Source organism: Hyperolius riggenbachi, chromosome 2 (genome assembly GCF_040937935.1).
Source record: "Hyperolius riggenbachi isolate aHypRig1 chromosome 2, aHypRig1.pri, whole genome shotgun sequence".
NCBI classification, from domain to species: Eukaryota; Metazoa; Chordata; class Amphibia; order Anura; family Hyperoliidae; genus Hyperolius; species Hyperolius riggenbachi.
The window spans coordinates 125,290,404-125,317,423 of record NC_090647.1 but is presented as its reverse complement, the minus strand read 5'-3'; the positions used below and the strand labels follow the sequence as shown (position 1 = coordinate 125,317,423).

General features: G+C 44.5%; 1 protein-coding gene and 1 long non-coding RNA gene across 5 annotated transcripts in view; one reads left to right on the top strand and one right to left on the bottom strand.

Annotated features, from left to right (window-relative positions):
• Positions 1-1,971: 1,971 nt before the first annotated feature.
• LOC137545762 (uncharacterized) lies at positions 1,972-26,808 on the bottom strand. 4 transcript variants are annotated; one of them, XR_011026097.1, is made up of 4 exons: positions 26,720-26,808; positions 4,742-4,950; positions 3,311-3,531; positions 1,972-2,379 (listed from the first exon to the last, which is right to left on the bottom strand). It is a non-coding gene; the product is annotated as an uncharacterized lncRNA (long non-coding RNA). The 4 variants fall into 4 exon arrangements; XR_011026098.1 differs by lacking the exon at positions 26,720-26,808 and adding an exon at positions 9,512-9,584; XR_011026096.1 differs by lacking the exon at positions 26,720-26,808 and adding an exon at positions 9,479-9,564.
• TMPRSS12 (transmembrane serine protease 12) overlaps positions 9,561-27,020 on the top strand; it is a 42,123-nt gene continuing 24,663 nt past the window's right edge. The window contains exons 1-2 of the mRNA XM_068267354.1: positions 9,561-9,679; positions 13,802-13,997. Of these exons, the coding sequence (XP_068123455.1) occupies positions 9,616-9,679; positions 13,802-13,997 (260 nt within the window). The 5' untranslated portion in view covers positions 9,561-9,615. The remainder of the gene's footprint in view (positions 9,680-13,801; positions 13,998-27,020) is intronic.

Genomic DNA, 27,020 nt, shown 5'->3' with positions numbered 1-27,020 from the left:
TCCAAAATTAATTGTTTTATTAGGATGTTATCTTTTCAAAATTGTTCATCTTTAAAGCGGTATTGTCTTCATAAAAATCAAATTTCAACAGCAACTGGTCTGAGTGTATTAAGTGATAAAGATGCTAATCCTGCATTCAAAACTTGCAAAACTTTTTCTGCCGTTATGGTTTGTAGTTATCACATACTTTAGGAGCGCTGGCCCTAGTGCCAAACAGTGCCAAAGAGTTAAATGCTGGGAGTTCTTTTTATCTATAATATATTCCTCCTCTTCCATTTATTTCCCTATCTAGCTGCTTATCAGAAACACCCTTTGATTACTTGTGTTTACAAGCAAGGCTGAGGTAACTCAGTGTTTGGATGTGTAAATAAAAAAATAGACAGTGCAGTTGTTAGTATACACCTCAGTGGGAGTGTCTGAAGACTCTGGGAGGAGCACAGCTATTGAATACACAATGAGCAAGAGAAGGGAGGGGGGGGGAAACAAGAGTCAGGGAGGATATGATGTCAGCATTAGCTTGGCAAGATGGCCACTGCTTTGAATAGGATTTTCTGCTTTTCCTTTATAAAATTCACAGGAATCATTACGTGGATAGCACAATACATCTGTTATGTAAGTAGAAGTAGTATTTATCTACTTATATATGTGTTTTTTTATTTCTAGGTTAGCATGGGTGTCGCTTGTTCTTTAAGAAAGTTGAAAGCACCTTCATTCTAGGACTTCAAGAAATTCAGTGTCCATCTGTTTGGGGAGTGAGACAAAGGCCTGAACTAAGCTTGGGCCCGCCCTATCCTCCCTCATTAAGCTACTTTCATTGCCTGTCACTATCTCCAGTCAAGTGACACTGGTGATAGTATTAGCGTCCACAAGTCTAGTGACAGACAGCTAATGGCAACAGAGTAGGTACAACACAAGCTGGTGTACCGCACTCAACCACTAGGGGTGTGCTATGGGTGGGTATTTAAGAACATATAAATGTACAGAGAACAGGTCCCCCCATATAGCTAGCACCACTTCAGGGTATATATCAAGTATCAAAAAGTTTATTTTCCATCAGTAACATTGATAAACATACATTTAACATCAAGTCAAATTCAAATCACTCTCCTAAGGTAGTATAAATAGAGATGTACCCAGTTTAAATCATCAATAATAACCTGGAAGTTACTTGTAAATCAGCATCATGCTGTGTACGCATTGTCAGAGCATATGCTTGAACCCGGGTTCAGATAAAGTGCAAAAGTGTGAAACAAACCATTGCGCATAAACATACAAACACATGAATCTAAATGGCCGTATACCTGTATTTCAAATGATGCTGGTGGTGGTTACCATGAGGAAATAGAAGTGAATACAAAGTATACATCACCCAGGTAAGTAAACCAAGAGGTACCCAAGGAGAGTGCAGCGTCTCAAAGTGCCAGGGTGGACGAGTCTACCGGTTCCGCAGGCATCACCCCACTTTCTCAAGACGAGATCCTGCAAAGGGACAACGAGAGCCCAATATGGTGTAGTATGTACTGGTTGTAGAGGAAGAGATGATAGAGTAAATACAATATACTCACAAGTCAGGCCTTTTTTCCACGGACTGTTGAGCTGTGTGCTCAGCAAGCAGTTACCAGGCAGCAGTGAGCAGTTACCAGGCAGCAACAAGCAGTTAACAGGCAGCAACAAGCAGTTAACAGGCAGCAGTGAGCAGTTGTGAGAGTTTGAGAGGCATTTCACTGCCTATCAACAGTCTATGGAAAAGAGGCCTCAGGGTTACCTCTCAGGCAACCACTGATAATGCAGGTGGGGAGATTAGACCTGACCCGACTCAGGATTAAGAGGTCGCTCTCTATAGATAGGAAAAATGGGGAAAAAACACCCCTCCACCAAGGGTGGACTTGTACAATGCTGTAGGTATACAAAGGCTCCAATAGAATAAAAGTATCTAAAAAATTAGAAAATAAAGGAGGCAGACACAAGTAATATTGTTGTAATATCAATAAAGCAGTTTATTTATACACTCCAAAAGATCATACAACCCGTTTCGCAGAATTGACCCCGCTTCTTCAGACAATAGAGATGGAGTATATACTGTAGGTTGAAGACAGAATGCGTGGCTAAGTGAGGCTTGCATAAGAACATTGAGAAAAGTAGCAATGGCGTATAATTCACTGATGTGATCAAACTAATTAATGCAGGGTCATTAAGTAAATAGGATGATCATAACACGGTACCACTTATACATTCATTTATGTCAGCAATATATTGTTATAATGTTTAGAAAATAAACCTAATAAAAACACAAAACATAAAAAAGGCTGTAATCACATCATCTACATGTTTCTGTGATGTGGATCTGACTTCCAATCCATTCTGTCATCAAAAGGATACCTGTGTAAGAAATATGTTAGAAATACCATGTTATAATACATCCTTCACGTGAAACATTTCATTCACTCATTTATCACATTGAATTTGGTATACAATTACAATATGAAATGGCAATCAGGCCTTCGTCAGGATATTCATGTGTTGGTGGTGTGTTAGAACAATCTGTTGTTTTTTCTACATTCGGTTTTCTGTTAATTTGTGTAGTGTTAGCTGTGGCCAAGACTTGTGCCGAAGTTATTTTTGGCAAAATTGGCTGTAAGTTTGTCCCTATTGGATGTGGGCGAAATGGTTGTTTCCATGCTGGGTCTCTACTCCAAGCCGTGTCGGACTGGGAGGTGGAAAAACGGAGGAAATCCATCTGCTGGCCATGCAGTAGAAACCATATGTTATCACTCCCAATAGAAACCTGTAGCAAGCCTTAACTGCCAGTAGCAACACATGATAACTGTGTTTGGCCAGCAGGTGGATTTTCTCAGATTTTCCACCTCCCAGTCCGACACTGTCATATATTTAGTTGGCTTGATATTTGTAGCAGTTGTGAACTGTTTTGGTATTGATAAGACATTCCTTGGGAATGTTCAGAACACAATCAGACCTTTGTTTTAATAGTGATAGATAAGATTGATTGTGGTGCCAATATTGGGAATCTTGGTTGCTTTCACATCGTAGTGATTGTTGTGCATGACAGCTATATTAACACTTGACAGTTGAGGTATGTTGCCAATACTCGGAATTGAATGGAGGTTGTGGTAACGAGAAGGTTTGTGTAGGGGCCTCAGACGCTGGTAATGTATTATCTGATGAAGTCGCTGTGTCTTTGTTTTGATATATAAGTTGTGCAATAAAGAAGGGGATACTAATTCAAGACATGGGCATATAATCAAAGCTATTTTTTTCATGATCAGTTAATACATATTTTTAATCTGCCCACCTCTCCAGCAACTAATTAAATGCACCTAGCATGTTATGATCAGCTATTTTAATAGCAGTGGCTCAACAACGTTATGAGTGTCCCCCTTTTGGCACGGGAGGTATTGCTATTACTGGAAGTGAATGGTTCGTCAGCAAGCTCTGTAAATGTTATTTTCTGGGGTGACCGATCTTTCAGCTTCAACATCTTCTTGTGTGTGGTTAGGAATGATGTCTTCAGTGCTGTAAAGTAGGCGAAAAAATATAAACATAATGTACTACAAACATTACATAAAGTTTTACAAGAATAGTAAATTACATTAGAATCAACTGTGACATTATTGACTTGTCAATATCAAAAATCTTACTTTCCCCCATCAAAACATGGACGTAAAAAAGATAATGCTTTGGAACGAATATAAGAAGGTCCAGTTGAGGCAGCTGAGCCAGTCCGTTTATTTTTTTCCCTTCATATTATTGCCAGTACAGTTATCCCTCACTGCATGCAATTTCTCTTTTAGCTCCCTGGCGTTCAATTTCCCCGGGATTTCTGTGCAAAAAGTGATCCAATTTATTTTCATAACCTTTTTTTTCCTGTAAGTTACCAAAATGTGCCAAGCAGGTATCTAGTATAGGCATGGGCAAACTTGTCCCTCCAGCTGTTAAGGAACTACAAGTCCCACAATGCATTGCAGGAGTCTGACAGCCACAGTCATGACTCATAAAGGCAAATGCATTTTGTGGGACTTGTAGTTCCGTAACAGCTGGAGAGCCGAGTTTGCCCATGCCTGATCTAGTATGCAGTGCACGAGAGTATTAACGTCGCCGGTCTTTTCCTCTCTGCCTACACTCTGATACACACGCTGTTTCCGGCTAAACAGGAAGCAGCGTGTGTATCAGCATGTATACAGAGAGGAAAAGACCGGCGGTGAGAGAGCAGCGCTTGGAGCCAGGGAGGTGAGTTGTAAACAGCGCTTCCTGCCGGCTCACTATACATCTGAGGGGGGAGCACGGAGGGCGGCCCGGGAGAGGGAGGGAGAGGTCGGGCTGCCCTCCCCGTGGCTCCGGCTCCCCCCTTCATTACAGCGCCCCCCTCCCAACAGCGCCCAGGGCGGCGGCACGCCCCGCACGGCCCTAGAAACGGGCATGCCAGTTCTCTTTCTTACCAAAACAACTTATTTTTCTCTGCTATGTATTTCAAGGCTCAATAACAGCACCTGCTTGCTCAAGGTTTGTTTTTCCTAGCATAGAATACGCCATAACCTAGCAGCCTATTAACCAAAACACTGCAAGCTCTAATGATAATAATACATTGTAGCCAAATAGCTTTTCTCAGCCTCTGTGAGAAAAATTTCAGCTCATTAGTATATTCCTTGTTTAATAATGTAATGTCATTCATTGGTTACTTTTACTGTGATGCATAATGATGTAAAATGCCCTTATAATTACTTACACGGAAGTCTGATCATTCCTCAATCCCGATGCATCGCATTTGCCTGCTTGTCAAAGTCCATGGTGTGTGGGGTTGGTGTATCTGTGTGTATATAGTTGGAGTCCCAAAGAACCCACTAAATCATCCTTACACACGTCAATACTGTTCACAGCATGTTTTGTAATGACGTGCAAAACCGTCAATACTGCTAGGGAGGTTAATTTCAAGAACTGAAAAAAAGGGAAAAAAAAGAAATATAGAAACACAAAGAAACACATGAAAACACATTTATTTTACTAAAAGATGCATTAATATAATTGTCCACAAGATGGCACTAAAACAATAAATCAAGTATTGACAGTAAATGGCCATTATTTTTACTTTTGAGAACAGTGTGCTTGCTAATTGCAAATTAGTGACATTCACATTGCGGCGGGTACGTTGCTGTATAGCGGCATGCGGGATCGTAGAGCACTGCATGCAATGCACTACCACAAAACTCAGTGAAGCATACTTTTCATTGACTGTATGTGATGCAATGTGCAGATAATGTGCAGGCTTTCTTGTTCTGTTGTGTTCCTGCAGTAGGAACACAACGGTCACTGTGTACCTAGCCTCACTGCTATAAGGTCTTTGTTCACAAGATAAATCATTTGAATGCAGCAAGCACTGATATTGCATGAAAACTTAAAGCGGACCTGAACTCAGAATTTCCTCTCTGCTCTATAAGATACACAACAGCATAATAACCTTTAAAGAAAATAATTTCTTTTTTACAGCAGATACAAATCCTGCAATAAATCTGCAGTTTGTCTACTTCCTGCTTTCATGGAAGCAGACATTGTTAACAGCTGTTGGAAATGCAAACACACACAAAAACATGCATCAACGCAGAAAAAAACACTTCCTTATGTAAACTTAAATGTGAACTGCAAGTGTAGAGCCTGGTACACACAGGGCCGCGCCTGGGCGGGTGCTGCGGGTGCATTGCACCCAGGCGCCTCTCTCTGACAGGCGCCGGCGGGTTGATATTTAGCTGCCCGTGAATTCCGTAAAGAATTCTGCAGCGTCCGTAAAGGCGGCCCTGTGAGCAGGAGGAGAGCAGCGCAGTGGAAGGAGAGCTGTGAGAAGCCTCTTCCCTCACCTTCGTGCTCTCCATCCCTCGCTCTCTCTCCTCCGGAACTAAGTGCAGAGTGGCTGGCTGGCAGCGGGCGGAACTCACCTCCGTCTCGCTCCAGCGCCGGAAGTTCTGGTGCCGCAGCCGCTGCTCTGGTCTGGATCAGACCAGACTAGCGGCAAATGGATCCAGCAGCAAGGGACGGAGCCACGGAGGTAAGTTCCGATCGCTGCCAGCCAGCCACTCTGCAGTTAGTTCCCCCTGGCTACATATACTGGGACATATTCCTCTGCCTCTATATACTGGGACATATACCTCTGCCTACATTACTGGGACATATACCTCTGCCTCCATATACTGGGACATATACCTCTGCCTACATATACTGGGACATATACCTCTGCCTACATAAACTGGGGACATATACCTCTGCCTACATATACTGGGCACATATACCCCCTGGCTACATATACTGGGACATATACCTCTGCCTACATGTACTGGGACATATAACTCTGCCTACATAAACTGGGGACATATACCTCTGCCTACATATACTGGGCACATATACCCCCTGGCTACATATACTAGGACATATACACCTGCCTACATATACTGGGACATATACCTCTGCCTACATATACTTGGACATATACCTCTGCCTACATATACTGGGGACATATACCTCTGCCTACATGTACTGAGACATATATCTCTGCCTACATATACTGGGTCATATACCTCTACTACATATACTGGGGACATATACCTCTGCCTACATATACTAGGCACATATACCCCCTGGCTACATATACTGGGATATATACACCTGCCTACATATACTGGGACATATACCCCTGCCTACATATACTGGGGACATATACCCCTGCCTACATATACTGGGGACATATACCCCTGCCTACATATACTGGGCACATATATCCCTGGCTACATATACTGGGGACACTGGCTGTTTGTCATTATGTGCATTTACTGGTGAAAAGCTGTCTCTTATTATGAGAATTTACTGGTTAAAAGCTGTCTCTTATTATGTGCATTTGCTGGTGAAAAGCTGTCTCTTATTATGTGTATTTACTGGTGAAAAGCGGTTTCTTATTATGTGCATTTACTGGTGAAAAGCGGTCTCTTATTATGTGTATCTACTGGTGAAAAGCGGTCTTTTATTATGTGCATTTACTGGTGAAAAGCTGTCTCTTACTATGTGCATTTACTGGTGAAAAGCTGTCTCTTATTATGTGCATTTACTGGTGAAAAGCTGTCTCTTATTATGTGCATTTACTGGTGAAAAGCTGTCTCTTATTATGTGCATTTACTGGGGAAAAGCTGTCTCTCATTATGTGTATTTACTGATGAAAGGCTGTCTGTCATTACGTGCATTTACTGGTGAAACGCTGTCTCTTATGTGCATTTAGTGGGGAAATTTTGTCAGTAAAAATAATCTTTTGTCAGTAAATTTTTATGTATTTGTCAGTAAAAAATAACGTGAAAGGTTGGCAACACTGGCAGGCTGCGCGGCGCAACGGGAAAGATACAGGCAGCCCACCTCACGTTAGGGCTTGGCCGGGGGAGGAGCCGACGACAGCGAGCGAGAGTAGGGTGGCCACAGGCAGCCATAAATACGCAGTGTGTGACTGCGTCGCACTCGCAGAGCCTCTCAGCCAGTCCAGAGACTAGCAGACTCGCAGGCAGACAAAGCCAGTCAGGAGCAAGCCCCTGGAAGAGGGGTAGGAATGGGGTATCACATGCATGCGTAAAGAGGTGGACGGTGTGGGTGTGATTAGGCAGGACATGGGTATGGTTATGTGGTTGGGCGTGGTTAATTTAACCACTCCCATAGGTGCCAGAAAAAATCTTGCACCCAGGTGCCAGGCTCACCACTGGGTACACATCTTCAATTTTGATTAGCCAATTTTACCATCTCTATGTAATATGAGAGTCAACAGATTTTGAATACTATTACTACTACATGAAGGTAGTAAAAATGGTCAGTGATTGGCCAATCAAAATTGAAGGTGTGTACCAGGCTTGAAAAATGCCTTGATATGGTTTAAATTTAGCGTTAAGGTAGCCATACATAGGGCGCCTTGGTGGCCTATCGACCATCCAATTCGATTACTATACTCAAATGAAAATTGGTGTAGCTTGAACGACGAAGCGACCGATTTTTGGCCGATATTGGTCCTATATATTGATCGGACGTGCTGCAAGATGTAGGGCTCACATGTTTCATCGGGTGCGCATCGGTTACGCCGTACAATATCTGGACGAGCGACAGAACCCCTGTTGCTGTCCCCCCAGTGTAAAATATGACCCCTGCTGCCCCGTGCATAAATACTTTAACTGTCGGTGTCTGCCGCTGCCTACATGAAATCGCACATGCGCCCATATATACGCCGTCCTCATGCATAAATGTGGATGGAGGATGGAGGTGGACACTGACAGGTAAAGTATTCTCGCACAGGGCACATTTTACACTAGGGGGGACAGTGACAGGCGAGGCGGTGGATGCAGTGTCACAGATTCAATCAGAGAGAGATCTGTCTCTTGGTCAATCAATCTGCCCATACATCCTCTGATATGGCCACCTATAGTAATATCTAACTCTCTATGGTTCTGTTTTCTGTGTTCTCAGATTAGGAAGATAGGATTATTCCAGGAAAATAAAAAGCATGTCTGTTCTCACAGAAATACTAGTCCAGCACCACAATAATGCAGCCTGGTATACTCTTAGTAATGTGGGCAGTGTGAGAGAATGCAGCTCTATACCATGCAACCATGATGGCCTGGAAGCATTGGCAGGTATGCCCATAAAGCTACTCCATTGGCTTACGTGATCTCTGGTTGCTAGGGAATATCATTCCTTTCCGGTAGCACCTGTCCCCAGAATTTTAGGATGACACAAGCCCTCAGCAGCAAAAACTAGGCTCAGGTGGAGATAAGTGAGGACTCTGCTTTGACACTTAGCTCTCCCAGAAAAGCACCCTCTCCTCACTTAAAATTATCAAAAAAGCCCGGCAGGAAGCAGTGGTAGATAGAGCTCCTACACTATATTGCCCTGCTAATTTCTCTGCACCAGATAACTTTCAAAACTGTATGTATTGTAACTTTTTCAGTTAGCCGGGGAGCAGTGGCGTAGCAATAGGGGTTGCAGAGGTTGCGACCGCATCGGGGCCCTTGGGCCAGAGGGGCCCCAAGGGACCCACCTCAACTCAACCACAGTATTGGCTCTCTATTGGTCCTGTTGGTAATATGCCCTGCTATAGATGCTTTAAATAGTAGTGATCATTAACGCATTGTTTCCCATCCCTTTCTTGCACCTCTGACACTGTGGTTGTGCTTGATTGGTTTTGATGCGCCGTATCAATTATTATGTATAGAGTGCTTGTGGGGCCCCATGTAAAACTGGGGCCTACAGCTTCTTTAGCTACGCCACTGCTGGGGAGACTAAAGTGTGGCATGAGGCCTGCTTGTCACACCTAATACCATACAGCTATCTTCTAGGTATAGCTGCATTCAACTTTAAAAGGTGCAAATGTAATACGCTATTCAGGTCTGTTGAACTGGGAGCTTTGTTTCTTTGTATGAGCTTGTTGTGTAAAACATGGCAAATGATGTGTGACCTGTCTCATGTCATCCAGTCTTGCTGTAATCACCTAACTTGCACAGGACTGATTCCAGCTGTAGTGGGTGTGACTGGTTGCCATGGGCACCCCCTGTCCTCAGTACCTCAGAGCTTAGCCTTGTGAGGGGACTGAAGATGGGCAGCACAGTGATCAGAGTTCTGTGGTGGAGGGTTATGCTGATGGCAAGTGATGTTCAAGGTAAGCAGCAGACACAAAGGTAAAAGATTAGTGAGGTAAATCTCTGTGCTGTATGAGAGGTCAGGCAACAGTGGGGTGACCATGTGAGGTACAACATTTTCTTATAGCAATCAATTCATTCAGATATTAGGGCCGTTTCACACAAGTGACTGCTGGAGCACAAAGTTTATGGCGTTTGTTGAGGATTACGCAAGCGCCACCGATCGGATTTTCCAAAATGCTGCATGTAGCTTCTAGCGTCAATTGCTTTTGCGGTTCCGTATCCCCCTAGGATGCGTGATGGCAGAACAACGGGATCCGATGTAATACAGCTTTGGTTTTGTTTTGATAAAAAATAAAAAAATTAAAAAATATGCAAGTGTTTGTGAAAAATAGTTAAGGTACACAAAATTTTAGTCCTTTGGTCAAGAAGAGTCTCACTAGGTACTATATGAACAGCAAATCATTTCCCATAATGGGAAGAGGTTTCTCTACCTCTAGTCAGTTACTATACAGCTAGGCTCCAGTTTTTGGTTTCCCGCTCACACGTTGTACGCTCATATATGTTAAGGAGTCACTGTAGTGACATATAGTAAAATGCAGTGATTTTCCTATATATATCCTATATAATAAAACCTAAGTGTCCCTGCGCCATCCTGTCCCTGTGTCCGTGCATTTGCGCTACTGCGCATGTGCCGCATGGACAGCCGTTGGGACAGGAGGAGGACGGGCCAGGGAGCCGGACGTGCATGTGCGTGGGCGGACAGGTGCGCGAGCATGCGCACCGACATGTGAGGGTGTGACACAGCCCTAGAGCCTATTTTTAAACGGGCTTATGTCAACTAGTTACTATATATTACTGTATATTGGTATGTAACCTCAACCTCCCAGTGATGCTTAAACTAGGCTGATTAGATATGTGGAATCCCCCCCCCCCCCCCCCGCCCCAAGAGCATTCTGGGAGATTAGGTATATTTTCTACTGGCTTTTCTCAGTAAATAAATATACCACAGAGATCACCTGCCAGGACTGAGGGCTCTTTCAAGTCAATAGACTTTCACGTTACCTTTCTAACTGCATCCTACTAAGTGCGTTCTGTCAAAACGGACAGAACATGCCTAGTGTGAAAGAGCCCAAAGGGCCCGTTCGCACTATATCAGTTACCATCAGTTATAACTGAACAGACAACTATTCACTGCAGTTCCTCTTTAACCTCCTTAGCGGTAACCCCGTGTGTGACACGGGGTAAGCCGCCGGAGGGTGCCGCTCAGGCCCTGCTGGGCCGATTTACTTAATTTTTTTTTGCTGGACGCAGCTAGCACTTTGCTAGCTGGCCAGCACCCCGATCGCCGCCGCGCGCCCGATCGCCGCTATCCGGTGCGGCGCGCCCCCCCCCCCCCCCCCAGACCCCGAGCGCTGCCTGGCCAATCAGTGCCAGGCAGCGCCGAGGGGTGGATCGGGTCTCCCAATGACGTGCCGACGTCGCTGACGTCGGTGACGTCATTCCGCCCCGTCGCCATGGCGACGGGGGAAGCCCTCCAGGAAATCCCGTTCTTTGAACGGGATTTCCTGATCGCCTATCGCCGGAGGCGATCGGCGGGGCTGGGGGGATGCCGCTGAGCAGCGGCTATCATGTAGCGAGCCCTCGGCTCGCTACATGATTTAAAAAAAAATTAATTAAAAAAAAACTGCTGCGCTGCCCCCTGGCGGTATTTTTCATACCGCCAAGGGGGTTAAAGAGGAACTGTCACGAAAATCTTACAATTTATAACACCTACAAATAAGAAGTACGTTTCTTCCAGAGTAAAATGAGCCATACATTACTTTTCTCCTATGTTGCTGTCACCTACAGTAGGTAGTAGAAATCTGACAGAAGTGGCAGGTTTTTGGCTAGTCTATCTCTTCATGGAGGATTCTCATCATGGCCTTTATTCTTTATAAAGACATTACCTGAAAAAGATTTATACACTGATGCTGGCCAGCCTCTCTGCTCACCGTACACTTCTTTGGCAGTTGGAGGGAGCAACTGTCATTCACTAAGTGCTTATAAAAATAAAGAAACCCCTGGGAACCCACCATGAGAAGATGGGCTAGTCCAAAATCTGCCGGTAATGTCAGATTTCTACTACTTACTGTAAGTGACAGCAACATAAGAGAAAAGTAATTTATGGCTCATTTTACTCTGGAAGAAATGTACTTCTTATTTGTATAGGTTAACATGTATTTTAAATTTTAAGATTTTCGCCATAGAGGTGCTTTAACTGTGGTAACAGTCCTCACAATGTATTCCTTCAGGTGGCAAAAAGTTTAGAGCTTTCAGAGCTGCAAGCTGTAATCGTTTCAGATTGGTCTGAGCCTTGTTTACTTGCAGTCAAGGAGGCTGCCATTAGCTCCTTCATCAAGGCTGTGCAGGGTCACATGATCAATGTTTAAGGGCTGTTTGACACTAAGGGCTCCGACACACGATAAGCGTTTTTTTTTTGCGCTTGCGATTGATTAGCGGTTTCTGATCGCTTTTTAAAAATCGCTCCCATTCACTTTCATTAAAATCACAGTAAAATTGCAAATGTACGCGATCGCTGCATTTTTTTTTCTTTACCGCAATTTTAATAATAGTGAATGGGAGCAATTTTTTAAAAGCGCTCAGAAAGCACTAATCAATCGCAAGCGCTCAAAAAAGCTATTATCGTGTTTTTGAGCCCTTACTGTCAACCAGCCCTTAAACATTGATCATGTGACCTCACAGCCTTGATGAAGGAGCTTGATGAAGGCCCCATTCACACTTAAAAGCGCAAAACGCCAGCGATCACCGCCGGCGTTTTACGGGAGGGATTTTTCAGTGATCACACTAAATAAATCACTAGACACTGCAGCGATTTTTCCACGATCGTGTTTAGCACTTCTATAGCACTGAAACGCGATCGCTGGGAAATCGCCTGAAAATGGTGCAGGCTACGCGTTTGCGTTTGGTGATTTGCGTTAATCACCGGCGATTAACGCAAATCACTCAAGTAAGAACAGGTCCATAGGGTTTTAAAGCACTAGCGCTTTAAAAAGCGCTAACGTTTGAGCGTTTTGCCAAAATCGCCGGCAAAACCCTCTAGTGTGAATGGGCCCTTAAATAGCCTTTTAAACGCTAGTGATTTGAAAAGCTCTTGTTAATACAATGCTATGGGGGATGTTTACAAAATCACATCACTGCAGTGAGAACACACACACAGGATTACATTAGCAAGAGCACTTAGAAAAGCTCTTGTGTGAACCAGTCCTAAGGACGGGTCCACACTATAAGCGCTTTTGTGAGAGTTTGCGTTTAATTAGCACTTGCTGAAAGCTTGTTAAAAAATCGCTCCCATTCACTTTCATAGAAATCGGGGTAAAAATCGATTGAAAAACGTACAATGATCGCGGCGATTTTCATGAAAGTGAATGGGAGCGATTTTTTAACAAGCGCTCAGCAAGCGCTAATTAAACGCAAACACTCACAAAAGAGCTCAAAGTGTAGACTGGAACCCACTACAAAACGCTATCGCTAATCGCAATTGCTAGCGTTTTGTATGAGCGGTTTGTAAGCGATTTCATGAGCGTTTTCAGTAGCGATTTTAAAAAGTATTCAATTTGCCAGCGGTTGTGTAGCGATTAGCGATTAGCGTTTTTAATTCTGATTGGTCCTTTCAATTAATTTTAATTTTGTTACAGTGTGCAGTAACTTCAAAACGCTAGCAAAATCGCTCTGTGCAGGTTTTGATGAGCTAAAGCTAAACGCGATAAATGCTGCATGTCCTGCGTTTTGCGATTTGGTAATCGCAATCGCTCCAGTGGAATTTAACCCATCCATTAACATTAGCTGAGCGTTTAGGGAAGTCGCTAACGGTTTGAATCGCTCCCTAAATGCTCAGAAAATCGCTCTAGTGGGTTTGATCCCTCAGACAGGATTTGTAGGATCAGAAGCCTGCCTAGACAGAAAAAAGTAGGAGTGAGAACCCTGCTGTGCAAGCCATGCACTGGTATATTTAGAACAGAAGTTGAACCTTTACAAAGGAAATTAACCTGATTTGACATCATGCACATTTCCTATAAGCTATAAGTCCTGTATTCTTACTGAAATATTGTGCTGGAATTTTGTACCCACTTTTTCTCCAGCATGTGGGCAGACTCCATTGGTAGATACACTTGGATCTCGTATAATAGGCGGCCGTGATGCACTTCCTGGAGCGTGGCCGTGGCAGGCCAGCCTGCAGTACTTTATCACAGGAAGAGGCTATAAGCACTGGTGCGGGGGAACGCTGATTGACGATACCTGGGTAATGACAGCTGCTCACTGTGTCATGGAAAGACGGTACGTACTATATATAATGTAGTAGGCATACAATGTGACTTCTTCACAAGCTGCACTGCTGGAGAGGATTGACACTTCAAGCGATCATCTCTCTCTCACAGACATAATAAACTTGTTAGATTTGTGAAACAAGATGTGAATAGTTTGCCTGCATTATTCATGCCAAACACTGTGCCCTTTCTCAGATACAGGCACTTGAAGATAAGCAGTGCTACTATTCACACTTGAAAGTCGCCATTTTGCGTGGGTGTTTTTACAGCGATTAGCGCTTTAAAATCAACGTACACTCTTGCGATTCCCTGACGATCGCGATCAATGCTTTTATATGCACTGTATCACGATTGCTCCTGGATTGCGAGAAAATGCTGCAGGCAACACGTTTTGTGATTGCTATTAATCGCAAAACGCCCGCGATCGGCGGCAATCACGGCACTGAGATCACTGCCATAGGGTTAGTTTTGTGCTAGCGTTTTAAAGAGACTCTGAAACGAATAAAATTTGCTATTTTTACCTTGTATTTCGCTTCAGTAGTCTCAATAGAGGTAAACCACCGCATCCGCCAGAAAAACAAGTGCTTCAGACCCCCCCAAATCCCCGGAGGGAAATCCGGGCAGCACTTCCTGAAAGAGGCAGAGCTTTCTGCTGTAGCTCTGCCTCTACTGATGTCAATCGCCGCTGATCACCGCCTCTCCCCGCCCCTCTTAGGGCCTGTTTCCACTACACGCAGATTTGATGCAGATTGGATGCAGATTGGATGCAGAAGGGATGCAGAAAAACTGACTCGAGTCCAGTGAATGTCTATGGGCCTGTTTCCACTAAACGCGATTATTCTGATGCAGATTTTCCCATAGGCATTCATTGGAGTCAGTTTTTCTGCATCAATTCTGCATCCAATCTGCATCAAATCTGCGTGTAGTAGAAACAGGCCCTTATAGACTCCAATGAATACCTATGCTAAAATCTGCATCAGAAAAATCGCGTTTAGTGGAAACAGGCCCATAGACATTCACTGGAGTCAGTTTTTCTGCATTCAATCTGCGTGTAGTGGAAACAGGCCCTAAGTCTTCCTTTATAGAGAGGGGCGGGGAGAGGCGGAGATCCGCATGGCGATTGACGTCAGGAGAGGCAGAGCTACAGCTCAAAGCTCTGCCTCTCAGGGCAGCACAATCCATGACCAAGATGGTCGTGGATGTTTGCCCAGGTATTTGAGGAGTCTGAAACAGGGGCGTAACTAGACATCACTGGGCCCCCTGCAAAACTTTGGATGCCCCCCCCCCACCCCCTCGCTTTCTACACAGGAAAACTGAGGACCAATGTGTTTTCCCCATGCAGAAAAAAAACGCTTAGACTTAAAGGAAACGTCAGGCAATCTATGCTACCCCCAGATTTGCTTACCCGGGGCTTCCTCCAGCCCATTGCAGCCGACAAGTTCCTCGTTGCAGCTCTGCACCCAGTACATACATACACACACAGCTGTATTATTTTACTACATGAGAGCACATGCTATAAGGAGGAACAACAATGGCATGCTGAACATAAGATATAGTATTCACTGTAACTTTGGCAAAACATTCAGAATGTCACTGATTGATACTGTTATTACAAGAACTTGGAACTTGGAGTATGAGACATAAAGCTCTCAATGAAGCAGCAACAGTAAGACATTAATCCCCACTCCACTGTGTTGTAAAAGTAATCAGAGCCATAAGGTCATTAGCCTGTGTGATAAGAATCTAGGAATCCTTTTCAGAATGATTGCTGAAAAGGGAAAGTCTACAACTATTTTTTCAAAATGTGACTCCTTTGTTTGTAAGGTTTTACATGAAGTCATCAGAACTTTGCAGCAGTGAGTGACAGATGTTTTTTACGAACCCTAGGGAGCAGGGACAGTGTACAAATTCCAAAGTGTGTATGAGTCCTTATCTGTGTTGTGGACACATGCAGTCAATATAACAATGGTGCGAGAGCAGAATACATTTTTCTCTCCATGCCCTTAGCAGTCAGTCTCTCAAACTTTTCCCCCCACGGGCCCCCTGTGGCTTCTGGGCCCCACTGCGGAGGCATCCCTTGCAGGGTCTATTGTTACTCCCCTGGTCTGAACCCCTCGTTTTGCCGCGGGGATGCAGCGGTTTACCTCTACTGAGACTTCTGAAGCGCAATACAAGGTAAAAATAGCACATTTTATTCGCTTCAGAGTCTCTTTGAGAAGCACCATCATTTCAGCAATTAGCAGGAATCACTCGCTAATAGCTCTAGTGTGAATGGGCCCTTACACTGAACTGATGCAACTTTATCATGCCCATTCATTGCTATGCTATGTATATGAACATTACTTTTAAGTTGCAGATAAGTTTATAGAGTCTGGCATTTTTGTGCTCAATTTATCAGTCCATGAGAAGTGCGGTCAAATTAAGCTAAAATCCCTACCTCCCAACTTTTTGAGATAAGAAAGAGGGATACTTAAGCCACACCCCTGCCACGCCTCTAATCACACCCCCAACACATCCCTAGGTATACATACAATAAAAATTTCATAAGAAAAATATGTTGTCTTATAATTTAAATAACACTGGGGTTTTTTTCTATCCTGGTTAATTTTCCTTCACATTAACATTTGAAAATAAGAAATACTGTAAATCAATTTATTTTTCAAGAGAAAAAATGCACGTATTTACATAGATCTTTACATGAGTCTTGAAAGAGGGACAAATGAGGAAGAAAGAGGGACAGGGGGACCGGGTTCCCAAAGAGGGACTGTCCCTCCCAAAGAGGGACAGTTGAGAGCTATGTAAAATCTGTTGTTTAACGAGTCCAAGCTGCTTTCAGGCCTTGTTCCCATTGCGTTCCGCTCGCGTGTCTGTCCACTTGGGCTTTTTTCGAGGTGATTTTTTTTCTCTCTCCCGGTGCTTGGGTAGGCGATGCGGTTTTGTTAAAAGCGCTTTTCTAAGCGTTTTTCCCGAGCGTTTTTTTAAGTCAGGAAGTGAACTCTTTGACCCGGAAAATAATAAATACAATGTATTTATTCTTAAAAATGCTCACGCAATCACTGCACAAAGCGATTTTGTGAGCGTTTTGCGGTTTTCTTATACCTTCCATTGAGGCGGAATTGCCTCAAAAATGGCCCATGCACCGCTTATCTGAGCAGATCGTAAACGAACCGCTCAGATGTGAACCTTGTCATAGAGAATCATTGTACAAGAGCTTTCAGGGCTGATTCACACTACCAGAGCTTTTTAAACGCTAGAGATTTTAAAAGCTCTTGCTAATGCAAGCCTATGGGGGATTTTTACAAACTCACATCGCTCCAGTGTGAAAAAACACATAGAATAACATTAGCAAGAGCTTTTAAAATCACAAAGCGCTCAGAAAAGCTCTTGTAGTGTGAACGACCCCTAAGGGCCCTTTTCCACTAGCAATCGCTAGCGTTCACGCTGAACGCTAGCGATTGCTGAATCGCAATTACCGCCGATTCCCCGACGTTCGCGGCCGCGATTTTGCTATGCTATGCACTGCATAGCAAAATCACGGCAAAAGTCGCTCCGCGGCGCGATCGCGATCAAGTAAAAAACGAATCGCGGTAGTGGAAATTACCTACCGCGATTCCTATGTTAAAAAGCAAACCGTAGCGATTGTAAAATTTCAGTTTTTGAAGGTGTGCTACTATTTTAAATCTTTAAACTTTTACCAATAAAAATAAACCTAAAGGTGGCCACTAGCGATACAATATTTTTCATCCAATTTTACCAAATCTATGTAGTATAAGGGTAAACTGAGTGAATGTAATGAATGGATAATTTAGGCAGACACCTTATATTACATAGAAATGGTAAGATTAGATGAAAAAAATTAATTCGTTAGTGGCCAGCTTTATATAGATTAAAGCTTGGAAATACTAATCCACTTAAATCCATCACATTTCACCATCCACACCTGTATTTAAAAAATGTAGATATAGGGTGATGAACATGGCTGTCCATAGTCTTAAATGCAAATCATCAAAATACAATTTTGCTTAAATTTATGTTGCATGTTGTAGGTCTACCCAGCAATAAACATTCATGTAAATAATGGAAGGGATGTTGTACATTATGTCAATATGTTCTATAGCAGTATTTCTCAACATTTTATTGGTATGCACCCCTTTTAAAACCCAGTACTCACCAAGTACCCCTTAGCAGGGTAAACATTATCACAAGTACCCCTTGACAAATATATATTTAATTGTAGTACATGATCATTGGTTGTAAACAATCTCCAAGCATTTGCTAATGCTTTTAATTAGCTAAAATCTAATTTGGTGTTCTAAAACTCTGAATTTGTTATTCTTATTTAAAGTATATCAAACCCGAGTACCCCCTGCAACCATCAGAAGTACCCCCTGGGGTACGCGTACCACACGTTGAGAACCTAGGTTCTATAGCACCCAGATCTAGTCTCAAGCATGGCTCATCTATGATTTGTAGACAGAACATTTTTGTCATTATAATCTTGGCACATTTGTCTCCAAGGAAAATGATGATAGCTGAGAATGTCCTGTCACATATATGCATATGGAAAATACGCCTGCTTGTACCTGCTAATGGACATGCTGCAAGCTACTGCACCTTTGTTCTCATTTATTATGCACACTGTGGGTGGGACTCCTACAAACTGGTTTCTGTACTGCAGGTGTGCTGAACATACAAGGCATGATAAGTGCCCTTTTGTCATCATCAGCTGCTGTGCACCTATCAGTGCTGCTGCAGTGCTGAGATATGAGTAGGCCAGATAGTGATGATTGGACTTTGTACCTGAATTGTAATTTCCTGTGGCACACACATATCTAGTATTTTACACACGGAAAAAGCAGTACGCGGCCAAAGTTCATTTTTTTTTTAAAAAACTTTGTTTAGACAAATGTCTGAAAAGGGAGCTTAGTGAGGCATGAGTGAAGGATGAGGTACAATACAATACAACCATACAATAACTGCTTTAATATTTGTAATGGATGTGAATGGTTCAGATAGGCATTTTGGAAAGATTGAATGTACTATTTCATGAACATTTGCTGACTGAGAGGGTGTGATTAAAGTTATAGGGAGCTCTCTCCAGCTACATAAAAGCACAGACTTGTCCTCAGTGGTGGTGCTACACTGGGGTGCTAGCTAGCTTCCGCTAGGAATAACTGAGCTCCTCTGAGTGCGCCTTCCCCGCTCAGTAACATACAGTTAACTGTTTCCATGCCCCAGCAGCATACACTTAACAGGATAGGGTCTGTAAAAAAACTCTCTATGTCAGCCTGAGTCTATGTAGATGTTAAAGAGACACTAAAGCGGAAAAAAAAATATGATATAGTGAATTGGTTGTGTACTATGAATAATTACTAGAAGATTAGCAGCAAAGAAAATATTCTCATACTTTTATTTTCAGGTATATAGTGTTTTTTCTAACATTGCATTATTCTATAATATGTGCAGATTACACAACACTCAGCATTCAAAATGAGTCTTTCAGAGCAGTCTGTGAAGTAATGACATCTCCTCTAGCAGAGGAAAAGTAAACAGTTCACTTACAGTTGAGATAATAAAAGTCAGATAACAGCCCTCTCCACCACTAACTTAGTCGGAGAGCTTAATGGCTTGTTTGCATAGAGATAACAACTGGAGTTTCTTAACTCTTCCTGTACTGGAAACAATTAGACTGATGTATCTGATCTTAATGTTTTATTTCTTAGCTGTGCTACACATACAAATCATAATATCATAATTTTTTTTTCGCTTCAGTGTCTCTTTAAGTAAGCCATGGGTCTTATCTATTTGCCATAAATGCCTCACAATCCTTGCAAGATCCCTTGTAATTAATGTATGTGGATGACACTTATATTTAAAAAAAAAAAATCTCTCTACATCCTACTGATTGTATGTTCTAAAATGTTCAGTCAACAGGAATATAGTCTGAAGAATGCTTACTAGCAGGAAGCTTACTGTTTTTCTTTTAAATTAGCCAATACATGGTATTAGCCTGATTCAAAACTTCCTGTCTGTACAAGCTCTAGTCTGCAGCAATGCTTAGCTACTAAGATAATGAATTACACTCACTCCCTCCCTCCTGCCTCTTCTTCCCCCCCTTGCTTGTAGAGTTTTCAGACACAGGCTGGAGACTGGAATGATTTGTCTGTGATCTGTCCACACAGGAGCAGCTTGCTAGAAAGTAAGGATTAAAACATGCCAGCCAGCTAGCCAAGTACATCTGTAGGTAACTTATGTTCCATAATAGCACCATCATTTGGATAATCTGCTCTGCTCAAAAGCCTCTAAGTTCAGTTTCTGATGTTCACATTTGGTTCCTATCATTGCTGAAATACTTAGCCTTAATTTTATCACCCGACTTAGGGAATAAGTATCTAAAGCCATACAAACATAATTTTTGATCACTCAAATTGGCCCCACCAGCCAGCCAACCTTGCCCCCTTTGTGCCCCTCCTCCCTCTCCCCTCCCCCCCCCCCCCCCCCCCCAAAAAAAAAATGAAGCTGGAGCCACTTCTGCTTGTCCTTTTGCAGCGCTTATAACACAACAATAAAAAGAAGCCACTGCTAAGGTAAAGGAGACTTAAGCTCAACACACACCATACAATCTTGGTTGTACAGATTTACCAAATCTATGTAGTATAAGGGACAACAGATTGAAAATAACTTGAATGATTGATTGGATAAGCTCTTATACTACATGAAAGTGGTAAGATTGAACAACCTAGATTGTATGGTGTGTGTTGAGCCTAAGTCAGGCTCAGGTCTGGCCAGCAGGTTGCAGTACACAAATGCACCTAGTGTAGGTCTCTAATATCAGTGGACAGAAATAACTGGGTATAATTATTTCTCCTCTGAATTTAAAATTCTAAGACTCTGATACAATAGCCTTTCCTTCACAAATGTCATTTTCACACTAAATCTTTCAAACACTAATAAAACTTAATTGAATATTTATCCATTTGTTGTGCAACTGAGCAAAATGTGAGGGTGGGGGAAGAAATAGCTGTGAAGGGGTGGGGCACAATCAGCAGTCACTAAACTTCCTATGGTATGATATCAAGCAGTACAAATGTAGTGACTGCGGTGGTATGACCAGTACTAGGCAATATGAAGCATTGTTTAATATCTATTAGTGTGATGTCAAGGTAAACAAGCGATATCAGGAAGCATGGATGTAACAATAGACCCTGCAAGGGAAGCAGCCACAGGGGGGCCCAGAAGCCTCAGTGGGCCCATGGTGGGAGAAGTTTCTTTTCCCTGTCCTGAGAGACCGACAACTAAGGGCACAAAGGGAAAAAACTTTCTGCTCTCTGCACAATTGTTCTAATGACTGCATCCGCTCAGCCACTGATAAGGAATCCTACAAAGTTTTGCAGACAAAGATTTGTAGACAGTCCCTATTCAGTGTGCAGCAGGGTCTTTTGTACAGCGATGTTCTACCCCCAGCCTTTCTACCCCCTTCCCAAGTGCTATGTACTGTAGTGATGCTTGAGGAATCTGGGCACGGAGAGAAAAAGCTTTATATTCTCTGCACAATTGTTCTAATAACTGCATCTGCTCAGAGAGATGCATGTGCTCAAAGATATGTAGACAGTCCCTAATCAGTGTGCAGCAGGCTCTTGTGTACAACGTCCATCCCCCAAACTCTCCAACCCTTCCCCAAGTGCTGTGTACTGTACTGATGCTGGAGGAGTCTGCAGAGCCAGTTCTGCTCCATCAGAGATGGACAGAGCGAGTGTAATAAGCTGAGGCTGGGAGCACACTCATCTGATGTTTTTCTGTTCACTTTATCTGTGCAGAAAGTGTGGGGATGGTGGCCCCATCCAAAAGCTTGCAGGAGGGCCCAGTGATTTCTAGTTACACCCCTGTCAGGGCGAGTGTAATAAGCTGAGGCTGGGAGCACACTCATCTGATGGTTTTCTGTTCACTTTATCTGTGCAGAAAGTGTGGGGATGGGGGCCCCATCCAAAAGCTTGCAGGAGGGCCCAGTGATTTCTAGTTACACCCCTGTCAGGAAGATATTGATCATTTCTCTTCTCTGCCACACATTGTACCATGTACGGCTGGTTTTAGGCTATGTTCTGTTGGATGTATGAAAGGAAAACAAATGTCATTTAGATGCCCATGCTTTTTCCTCAGCACTGGGAACAGGTGTTTAATGTTGTTCTGCTGCCACCAGATCGACCATTGGATAGATCCTTCTCTGATCTAATCTAACCTGAGAGGGATCTTTTGCCTACCCACAAACTGCACACCGATTTCCAATAGATTTTAGCGTGAAATCTATTGGAAATGTTCCTTGTGCTGTGTCGAACCCCCCTCCCTCCATATGTGTGCCCTGCCCATGGTGAGTGTTGAAGGCTCACATATCATGCTGGTGCAAATCCTGGCCTCTTCTGGTGTCTTTTTAACTTGTCCCAATGTCACCACATGTGCCGGTGTCACATGGTACAGGCGACGGCGGTGACAATTCAAAAAGATGCTTGAGGAGAACTCAAATGCCGTTACTGCCAGGCACCTAAGTGAGCCCTTACGAACGAGATTTTACAGCATGCCCAGTTGATCCTTTCAAATGATTTCATCCAGAAATCGATTGAAAGGTCAGTTGGGTGGCCATGTTACAGCATCGAATCTCCTCGGATTTGATAAAATTATCATATTGAAAGGGTCGAGTGGGCTGAAAAATCGAGTAATGTATGGGCACCCTAAGCATTTGAGTTATTCCACGAGCCCCTTCCAAGGGCCTCGCCTCGGTATTTCCTTTATTTTAGAATGTTCTCCAGAATTTAGAAAATTGCTTTTTACCCTATTGCTGACTTATGGTCCCAGGTGATAACATTTTTCCATGATGTGGAGAAGGACCCCAAAAAGTCCCATCTAGATGGTGTAATAAATGATGACGCCCTTCAGAATTGCACCAAGGCGTTAATGGGGGAAACACTTTAATACCAGGCAAGCATAGCCATAACATAGTTACAGTTGAGGCCAAAATGATTAGTGCCTCAGGAATTATGGAACATTTTCCTAAGCTTCTTCCCAATGTTTGCAGCATTGATGAAACTTGATATAATCATGCACCAGTGCCATTTAGTAGGTTTTGCTACATTTTGTAATATAAAATACATGCTTAGGTTTGCTTTATATTAACTATAGTAAAAATGGAGTGGTCAAAAATAATAGCCCCATTTGAATGTTTGCTTTCAAAACACACCTAGAGTAATTAACCAATCAGCTTTGAAAGGACAACTGTGCAGTCAATAGGCTTCCTAACAACACCTGCAGCCAATTGGCTTTCTAAAGGTGGCCATACATAGATCCCTCTGTGATCGAATCTGATCAGAGAGGGATCGTATGGCTGCCTCCCCCGGTCTCTGCTGTCTTCTTCTCCGCGCTCGGCTGCAGGGCTCCAGCTTCCCTTCACGTCCGGGGAAGTTTAAACAGTAGAGGGCGCTCTACTGTTTAAACTTCCTGTCGGGACAGTAAGAAGTGAAGCCTGCCGGAACCCAGCGGAGAAGGAGCAGCGGTGACAGCGGGGACACGTGCCGGTGGAGCAGGTAATCTATTGCCACTAGTGTTGGTCGTCGGGCATTCGAATGCAGCTATCGACGCACTCTCAAATCTTCCGCATGGACGGATCGACGGGAACGATCGATTTCGGACAGAAATCAATCGTTCGGTCAGCGTTTGCGCAACAATTTCACAGCAGATTCAATCACAGTGATCGAATCTGCTGTATATCGGCGGGAAAATTGTTAGGTGTATGGGCCCCTTAACAACATTCAATCAGAATAAAAAAGACTCCAAGGGACAGGGCACCTGAACACATGAGAGGGACTGCTGTTACTCATCATGCCAAAGACAAAGAAAATCAGTCTGGAGCTGAGAAAGAAGATAGTAGAGGCTCATATTAAGCAGGGAGGCTCCACTGCCATTTCCAAATGATATACAGTGCAGTGTTCTCCCCAGAAATCTTTGCCAGCCGGGTGGCATGAAAAAGTAGCCGGGTGGGGAAGTAAGGGCTCATTGAGTGGAGGAGAGGGTCACGCGGGGTGGGTGGGTGATTGGTTTGCTGGGGAGTTGGGACAAGTGTGTGTTTGTAAAGCAGGGGTCTCAAACTCAATTTACCTGGGGGGCCGCAGGAGGCAAAGTCAGGATGAGGCTGGGCCGCATAAGGAATTTCACAATCGCGACGCATCGCCGCCTCTGCCCGCCCCTCTCACTCTTCCTTCACAGAGAGGGGCGGGGAGAGGCGGCGATCCGTGTGGCGATTGACGTCAGGAGGGGCAGAGCTAAAAGCTCTGCCCCTTCCAGGAAATGCCGGCGGATTGCCCCCCGGGCGATTTGGGGGCTCTGCAGCCCTCGTTTAGCGGCAGGGACGCGGTGGATTACTTGGGAGCACTGAAGCGAACTATAAGGAAGCTTTTGCCGGTGAGGGCCACAAAATATTGTATCAAGGGACGCAAATGGAGTTTGAGACCCCTGTTGTAGAGGATCACAAAAAGTGTCAGGTGGGGTATTTTGATCACCCTGGGTAATACTAGGTGAGGGAGAAGGTTGCGCCGAGTGCTACTGGATGTGGGTGGAGATGATACCACTGACAGCTATCAGGTGGGGAGGGAGATCTCACCCTTGGTGCAGGTGTTGTGGGTGAGGGGTTCATACTAGATGCCTCACACTGTGTTGCTAGTGGATTGAGTGTACATGACTGGCTGCTGCAAATGGACAGGGAACCATCTTTCTTTGGGTTGTATGGAGGAGGGGTCTCGCACTGTGTGATATATCAGCTCCTCCCTGGCTTGCATAGGCAGAACAGACCCATAGGAGTCCAGGAACGATTTATTTATGATTATGAAGGATTGCAGTCAGGACACAGGACTTTCACGACACAAGCACACATATATAACAAGAGAGCTATGTGCTCCCACAGCCACTGGCTCTCACACAGTTAAGTCTGCAGTTTACATTGTGGCTGACTCCACACAGCATTCCATCTCTCACCATGACCTGCCCGGGATCCTCCTGCTATAAATCACACAGGTCGGACTGGGACACTAAGGGCCCACCAAGGAAGTTTCAGCCTGGGCCCCCCCCCCCCCGATCCCCTCCTCCTCGCCACCCCCCCCCCCCCCCCCCCCCATTTTGGGCTCACATACACATGTACTCTAGAAATTTTGCATGAGTTTATGGTAGGGAAAAGATTGTGAGCACTTCTGAGGACAGTCTCCAATAGGGATATGTCCACATGCGGCGCGCAGCGAAAGTAAATGGGTGTCACCACGCACTGGAACATCGGCGTGGTCACGATGAGTCATGGGCAGACTTAAAAAAAAAAAAAAACACAACATAAGTAGCGGTGTTATTCACAGAGATTAGGTCTGACCAGATACATTTTAGATAAAATATTCAAGTAGTTACATGCCTCATGATAATTCATCAAGTAGTCAAATCGCAGCAGATTTTCCGACAAAATGCAATCAGGTTGGCGGCTGATACCCCCACAAAATGCAATCAGATTGGCGGCAGATACCCCCCAAAATGCAATCAGGTTGGTGCCAGATACCCCCCCCAAAAGTGGGCAGCAGTGACCAGAAAATCGTAATGTGGGCAGCAGACACCTGAAAATCGCAATGTGGGCAGCAGTGACCAGAAAATCGTACTGTGGGCAGCAGTCACCAGAAAATCATAATGTGGGCAGCAGACACCTGAAAATCACAATGTGGGCAGCAGTCACCTGAAAATCGTAATGTGGGCAGCAGACACCTGAAAATCATAATGTGGGCAGCAGACACCTGAAAATCACAATGTGGGCAGCAGTCACCTGAAAATCGTAATGTGGGCAGCAGACACCTGAAAATCGTAATGTGGGGAGCAGACACCTGAAAATCGCAATGTGGGCAGCTGTGACCAGAAAATCGTAATGTGGGCAGCAGTGACCAGAAACCCCCCTCCCTCACCTAGGGGCCCCCCCTCCAGAATTGCAGCCAGCGGCAAATAATCACTTACCAGCATGACGGAGATGAGATCCGTAGCTCTGCGTGCCGCTGGCTGGTCTGCTCTCTGCTTCCTGAACTGACTGTCCAATCACGCTCTCGCAGTACTTCCTGCGAGAGCGTGATTGGACAGTCAGTTCAGGAACCAGAGCAGACCAGCCAGCGGCACGCAGAGCTACGGATCTCATCTCCGTAACTCATGCCGTTAAGTGATTCTTCCCCGCTGGCTGCAATTCTGGAGAGGGGGGGGAGCGCGGAAGGGGGGCCCCTAGGTGAGGGAGGGGGGGGAGGCTTCCGCCCCTCCCCGCCGATCTGTGCACAATGTCCCCCCTTCCTGCGCTTAGCCCCCCTCCTTTTTAGCACTGGGGCCCCCAGGAGGCGAGACGGCCGGGGCCCACCGATGGGACCATCGGTGGTTCGGTGGGCCTGTCCGAGGCTGCAGCCCACCACACTTCTCCATCCTGCTGTCAGCTCCCCTATGACTCCAGCACGTGTTTCTCCCCTGTGCTATAAATCACAGACCACCGCACTGCTCCGTCCCGCTTTATACGCTGAACTTCGTGCACATAAATTAACACGTTCAGCCGGTCAATGATTGCGCTCTGCCTGCCTCTAGTCTCTGCCCAGCACATCCCCACACAGCTTATACACACTACACAGTCACGAGCCTAGTCTGGACTCTGCAGTGACAGTCGGCAGCTAGCGCTATGGTCACACCTCTTACCATGCGCTGAGCCAATCAGTGCAGGAGCTCGCCCGGGAAGCACGAGATCTCATGTGCAGAGGGGAAGAAGCACATCCTGACAGCCGGGCATTTGTAAGTGAAGAGTGCGGCTCGCAGTGACAGAGATTTCATCAGCCGGGCGGTAACTTATCTTACCTGGGCGCTCCGCCCGGCTGATTGATCCTGGGGAGAACACTGCAGTGTTTAGTACTGCTGTACATTGCATCAGTGCCAAGTACAAGGAGACAAACCCTGTATGAGACAAGGCTGGCCATAAGTGCAAGATTTCTGGAGAGGAAAA